Source organism: Misgurnus anguillicaudatus, chromosome 8, assembly GCF_027580225.2.
Source record: "Misgurnus anguillicaudatus chromosome 8, ASM2758022v2, whole genome shotgun sequence".
In the NCBI taxonomy this organism is placed as follows: domain Eukaryota; kingdom Metazoa; phylum Chordata; class Actinopteri; order Cypriniformes; family Cobitidae; genus Misgurnus; species Misgurnus anguillicaudatus.
The window spans coordinates 32,442,281-32,449,389 of NC_073344.2; the positions used below are offsets into that span (position 1 = coordinate 32,442,281).

A 7,109-nucleotide genomic window follows, 5' to 3' on the forward strand; every position below is an offset into this window, starting at 1 on the left:
TCATAGTGGGACAGACTGGAAACACACACCGTATAGGAAAAGTCACAGTTTGCGGTCCCAGAGGGCACTGGCTTGTTCATGACAGTGGAAACATTTTTGGGCAAATTGCCTGGGCTGTAAATGTCATGTGACCATATGATATTAGATGAATATCAGAGGTCTATTTCACACTGTCAGATTTAATGGTAAAAAAATTGGTCCCTAGCTGTCACTGCGGCTGTGCACATAAAGATAAGAGTTTAGACATACTGGTACCAAAGAGTGCATATTAATACCTCAAAGGTATATACTGTAATCTGTAAAAAATATTTGTTGGTTTAATTTAAATCTATACCTGGTTGCCTTAAATTTTTTAGTTAATTCAACCTAAAAAATTACGTAATTTAAAAAGGTTTTATAAAAATTGTTGGGTCTACTAATATTTTTTGAGGGCGCACGATGCCAAGTTCGTCACAACATGTATGCAGCCCATCATGTGTGTGGTTCGTAATTTCAAAATATGTGTTCGGCGCGTCTTGTCAAAATAAGTGCCTGTTGTAGACGCGTCTAAAGGGTTTATAATAAAAGACACGCTTGCGTTTGCCAGATACTCGCATAATCTCATGCGTAATCAGAGACTGTTAAGGGAGTGTCTTGCGTGTATTTTGTGAACATGAGCGTTTCTTTGATCATAAACGGTCTTGACGCATGTGCAGAAGGCACTTATTTTGACAAAACACGTGATGCACATGACGCAACAAACACATATTTTGAAAACACGAGCAACACACATGACACTCCGAACACATATTTTAAATTTGCGCCCTTCGGTAGAGTCACGAGCTGCCACTGATTTTAAGTTCAATTTAAATAATTTTAAGTAAACTTTTTTACTGCGCAAAAACAACTTTATTTGGGCAAACGATTATTGTGCAAACGATTAATCACAATTATTTGCATACAAAATAAAATTGCTTGCATAATATATGTGTGTGAAATTATTAGGTACTGTATATATAAATACACACACATTCATATATGCATTTAAGAAACAAGTTAATGTGTGTGTATGTATGTATACACATATATATTTTTATATATGTGTATACAAAAATATATATTTATATATATATTTAATTATATATAAATAAAGAATGATATACAATAACAGTTTTGTATTTAAATATAAATAATAATTACACACAGTACACACATGTTATGCAAACACAAACTTTTACATTGTATGCGATTAATCGATGCGATGCGATGTTTGCCCACCACTAAATTGTATATATAACACCTAGCATGCAGGATTTTTCATGTAGAGTATCTAAAGATTTGTGACCCTGTCTGTGAAATCCAGGCAATAATCTAATAAGGAAATTTGGACATGGCCTTACTTAGTCAATTCAAGGTTATATTTTCACAGAAGGGTCTTTACATTATGTATGATTTTGGAGAAAAGAGTAAACACAAAAAATGATTTAGATGGGTTTTCATAGTCAAGGTCAGATCTTTCAATTTAACCATTGTGCTAATCTATCTCTGATAACTTTACTCCTAAATGATGCGTTAAAAAACTGTGATTGTTCACTTTACATGTCAATCAGATGACATCTGGTAAAGCAAGACTATCCATACCCCAAAGACCAAACAAAGCAATGTTAAACCAAACACACCTCTGATCCACAATGTTAACACCCTTGTAGTGAATCTTATCTAAATAAAATCTATACTGTGTTTAGTTGACTCATCTTTTTTATTTCATCTCTTATCTCACTTTTTTAAATATTGTTTATACATAAACAGTAATCATTTCTCGTCTGTCATTTAGAATTTGATATAACAGATACATATCTTCATTATGGTGAATTGAAACCCAGGACAAAAAAATATAAGCCCGAATGCACTACAAAATCACTTTGGATAAAAACAATATATTTCAGTATTAATAGCGTTTCTGCAGCTCAAGTAGTAGAACATTAAAGGAATAGTCTACTCATTTTTAATATTAAAATATGTTATTACCTTAACTAAGAATTGTTGATACATCCCTCTATCATCTGTGTGCGTGCACGTAAGCGCTGGAGCGCGCTGCGAAGCTTCGATGGCATTTAGCTTAGCCCCATTCATTCAATGGTACCATTAAGAGATAAAGTTAGAAGTGACCAAACACATCAACGTTTTTCCTATTTAAGACGAGTAGTTATACGAGCAAGTTTGGTGGTACAAAATAAAACGTAGCGCTTTTCTAAGCGGATTTAAAAGAGGAACTATATTTTATGGCGTAATAGCACTTATGGGAGTACTTCGACTCGGCACAGTGACACCCTCCCTCTCCCATTATGAGAGTGAGAAGGGGAGCGGACTTTTCAGGCGAGTCGAAGTACTCCCAAAAGTGCTATTAAACTTACAGCGTGCGTCTCCCTCAGACTGTAAACCAAAACAAAATGCACAAAAAAAAACAGCTGGGGTGCACCAGATAACACGTCAGCCGCGTCATACATCAGCCACGTCACTGCAGTCATGTGACTTTAGTCTCTAAAATAACAAAAATTATGACTTTATTCAGCATTGTCTTCTCTTCCGCGTCTGTTGTAAAGCGTATGCGCGAGACTGCAGTGACGCGGCTGACGTACGACGCGGCTGACGTGTTATCTGGTGTGCCCCAGCTGTTCTTGTTTTTTTTATGCACCGGGTTTTGTTTACAGTCTGAGGGGGACGCACGCTGTAAGTTTGAAAAAAAAAATTGCAAACGGGTCATTCTACAAAAAAGGTGGAAATGCTTGTCCCTTGCTTTTGCAGACCCCTTAATCATTTAATTTGACACAATAATCCCATAATGTTTATTTAATAATTTTCTTTTTTTTTCCTTTTTAAATTTTTTTTTAAATGTCTGGTCCTGAAAATTGCCCTGTCCCTTGGATCATACATGGAAGTTGAACTGTGTACTTCTTATTTAAAACCATGTTTTTTTTTATAAAACAAATCTAATTTACATTTACCTTTAACTCTGTATGAAATTACTACAACACTGAAATGGTAAAAATACACTATTACTATGAATAATATCAAATAAATATTTGTCCCCCAAATTTATGTCATTGGTGTTACCCTACCCAAAGCACCTTTATTTTGAAACAATGCATCAGCTCTTTGAAGTTTTTCTTGGGGGCAAGAGGTCAGTAAAAGAAGCGCAGTGGAGGAAGGCAAAAGGTTTTTGAGATGTCTTACCTTATTTGTCTAAAATATCATAATATATCTAAGAATTTTGAGATAAGATTTTTTGGATGTCATCATTAGTGTTACTCTTTTTTTATGGCTGGGAGTGTTAAGATCTTTACATAAAAATACATTATACTGAATAACTATGTGATTGTTACATCTCTGATGAAATAGCACATGGCTAATGGCAGCCATTTTGTTAAAATGTTAATTTTTTCTGTAAATTGTCATTGGTGTTACCATCATTGGTGTTACCGTCATTAGTGTTACTTCTCTAATGAGTACTTCCTAAGCACTATTCCTTTAACTGACCAACATAAAAGCATGACAACAAAACAAGATGGAAAAATGTTTTGAGTTTACAAGTTTTATCATATTCATTATCTATTATTGTATTCTCATTTTGTCAGGTATTGAAGATACAACGTCATGGATTCTTTATTAAAATGTATTAAAAAAATTAAACATAGATTAAGCTGCCCGTTTTGTGGATTCATAGATTTGACAACTTAATTAATGCTATTAAAGAAGTTTTGGGTATGTTGAAAGAAGATTATTTAAGCAAATTTCCATCACCCGAATTCCACCTTTTCTGTAGAATGACCCAAACATGTCTGAGGATAACATGTCATCCGCGTCAATGCAGTCACATGACTTTAGTCTCGCGCATGCGCTTCACAACAGACGCGGAAGAGAAGACAATGCTGATTAAAGTCGTAATTTTTGTTATTTTTGGATCAAAATGTATTTTCGATGCTTCAACACATTCTAACTGACCCACTGATGTCACATGGACTACTTTGATGATGTTTTTACGTAGATTTTCAATGAAGGGTCAACAAGCTCTCAAACTAAATCTAAAACATCTTAAACTGTATTTTCCGAAGACGAACAGAAATCTTACGAGTTTGGAACGACATGAGGGTGAGTCATTAATGACATTATTTTCATTTTTGGGTGAACTATCTCTTTAAATGTCCTCATATAACTAAGCCCTAGTCTTGGATTAATCTAAACCCTGTCTGGGAAACTGCCCCATATCAAGCAGGGCACCAAAGTGTACCACATTCATGGTCTTGTGCCTGTCCTGTTGCATAAAGCCACCAGCTGTAGTAAGAGGATATACTGGGAATAAACTGTGCGGGAATAAGAAACTGCTGATGATGTAGTTTATCAAGTTTCATTCTGTAATAAACAGAAACAAAAGATGTGCGCATCATCATGTCCTTTCACTTCACGATTGACCTTTCATCAGTTGACATTGTTTTCACAACAGCGAAGTCCATTTTCTCTGTTCATCAGTGTAATAAAACAGACAGCATGAGGAAGCGAACGGTGCTGATGAACGTAGAGATCGGTTGTTTTTTGTCCTGTTTAAGTGGATGGATTTTGATCTGCTCTACTTTGGCCACTGAATACTGGATCGTTTCGGAAAGCGCAGAAGTCGTTCTCAGTAACGGTGATTACTATTCGAACCTGTGGATGAACTGTGTCTCCGACTCCACTGGGGTTTCTGATTGTAAATATTTCCCCTCCATGATGGACCTTTCTGGTAAGAAGAAAAAATTTGAAATGGTTTGTGTGTAACATGATTGTTATTAAGTATCTCTCTCTCTTTCACTCTCTCTCAGTTTTCCTCCATGTGAGCAGGGCTCTGGTCATAGTCTCTGTGATTTTGGGCTTCTGGGCGGCTGTGCTTGCTCTCATAGGAATGAAGTGTACCAAAATTGGAGGCTCTGAGCTCGCTAATGCCAGAGTTACATTTGCCGCGGGGTTGACGTACATGGCATCCGGTGGGAATTTTTCCTTTCACGTGGATTTTCGCTGTATAAATTGGGAAAACTGATTTATGGCTGTCTCTTTCGCAGGGTTATGCGGTATGACCGTGTACTCCATGTGGGGACAGAAGGCCCGTGCTGAATTTTTGGATCCATATTTCTTAGAATTTAAGTACATGACTGACCTCTTTTATAAAGATTATGCCTGTCTAACTTTGAATTTGATTATACTTGAGTATACTCTAAAAAAACGCATTTGGTCAAAAAGGGACGAACCCAACCCGTTAGGTTATAATTTATTTTACGGTGTGTTGATTTGGAACTCATTGGGTTAATCCAATGGCTGGGTTCGTCTGTTTCTGACCCAACGCTGGGTTGAAAATAACCCAGCATTTTTTTTGAGTGATAAGGTTTATATATAAACACACTTAATTTTCCATTCAGTCCCACAAACGTGATTTATATCTGTCTGTCAGGTATGAGCTGGGTGCTGCCCTATTCATCGGATGGGGCGGGTCGTGTCTGATTATATGTGGAAGCGCAGTCATGTGCTTTTTCTCTGGGAGAGAGTCATTTCAAAGGTCCGGCTTACTTCATGGTATGGATTGAATAGATAGTAAATAATGATTTTTTTAAATGATTTTTGTCTTCCGCTCAGGTTTAATGCAAAAGTCAAAAGACCCCCGACCTACATGACGGCACGTACCAGACAGACATACATGATGCCGGGCTCTTCAAGACCCACAATGGTCCTCACGCCTCCTTTATATCTACCAAACAGAGAAAATAGAGGAAGTCAACCGAGTGGAGCCAGGAGAGGAACACAAGAAAGTCAATTTTTAGGAACGATCATATCTCGACCGCTTCCTATAGACTCAGCTGTGTGATCTGATGTGAAATGAAAACAATACGTTATTACATTTGGTTTAATAATTTGAGTTTCTCCAATGCTGACAGATTTCAAAAACAGATCTTTGTGAAATATTACAATGCTCTTGTACGGTAAAAAACAAAGAGGAATCTTTAAATTATTAAATTAATTACATACAAATTTCTATTTATTTATTTAAAAAGTGCAACATCCCTGAGTAGGTGTACGCTGCCTGTAAAAACCCAGATGAAGAAGTTGTTTTTTGTGTGATATTACAAAGACATGTGAATAAGATGCATTAAAAACCGTACAGCTTCTATGGATGCAAGCACACCCAATGGTCAATAAAAGATTATGCATACATATTTTTGACCAGTCATCTGTGATTGTCCTTAGTGTGTATAGTGTGATGTGGTGTTTATGGAAAAAGGGAAACTATATTGTCACACTTTAAGATCAAACACAATAGCTGCTTTTAGAAGACTGGGTGATGACATCACTGCTCTAAGACTGGGTGATGACATTAATCAGGACCTGTCCCAAATAGCACACTCCAGACTTGCCTCTTTGATTAGGAGGTTGCATGCAAAATCCATTTGACTAAAAAAAAAACGCCTACTTCCATACTACAGAGTAGGCAAAGTAGTGCTTTTCACCTTCACCTACTATATAGTATGGAAGTAGGCAGTTTCGGACGTAGTGTTACTGTGTTTGAATGGGCATAGTAAGTAAAGTAAGTAAAATTTATTTATATACTGTAGCACATTTAAAACACAGCTCGCGCTGACCAAAGTGCTGTACATAGTGCACAACATAATAAAATAATTAAAAGTAGCACTCAGAAATTTAAGATTTAAGGCATGACGCCTCTGACTTTGTTCTGGCCAGTAAAAGCTGAACCTACAGAATTTTGTAAGCAAAACATATACATCCGACAGACACCACTGGATGTCGCTATTCACCTAGAAACAGCTTTTGTTCGTAGTGATGGTTTAATAAACGCTCTTCTGACTGTATTAACATTAACCTTGTTATCAAATCGGGTGTAATTCATTTTTATTAGGTATGTGAGTGTTGAATGACGAGTGGCAAGGCAAAATCCATACGGAGAAGCAGTTTTTCCTTGAAATTTATTTCTTAGCCTTTTATTATATCCAAGTGAAAAGATGAGAAATATTCTTACAAACACAGTTGAAGAAATAAATGTTGCTATTTTAAAATCACGCCGACCTGTTGATGTTGTCTGAGGAGTCTCC

General features: G+C 36.4%; 1 protein-coding gene across 1 annotated transcript; it reads left to right on the plus strand.

The window, feature by feature from the left end:
* The first annotated feature begins 3,875 nt into the window (after window positions 1–3,875).
* LOC129450805 (claudin-10-like) lies at window positions 3,876–6,417 on the plus strand. Its single transcript, XM_055213819.2, has 5 exons — window positions 3,876–4,756; window positions 4,836–4,997; window positions 5,073–5,154; window positions 5,459–5,563; window positions 5,641–6,417. The coding sequence occupies exons 1-5, from the start codon at window positions 4,426–4,428 to the stop codon at window positions 5,867–5,869; spliced, it is 909 nt and encodes a 302-aa protein (XP_055069794.2). The 5' UTR covers window positions 3,876–4,425; the 3' UTR covers window positions 5,870–6,417.
* The last annotated feature ends 692 nt before the right edge of the window (window positions 6,418–7,109 follow it).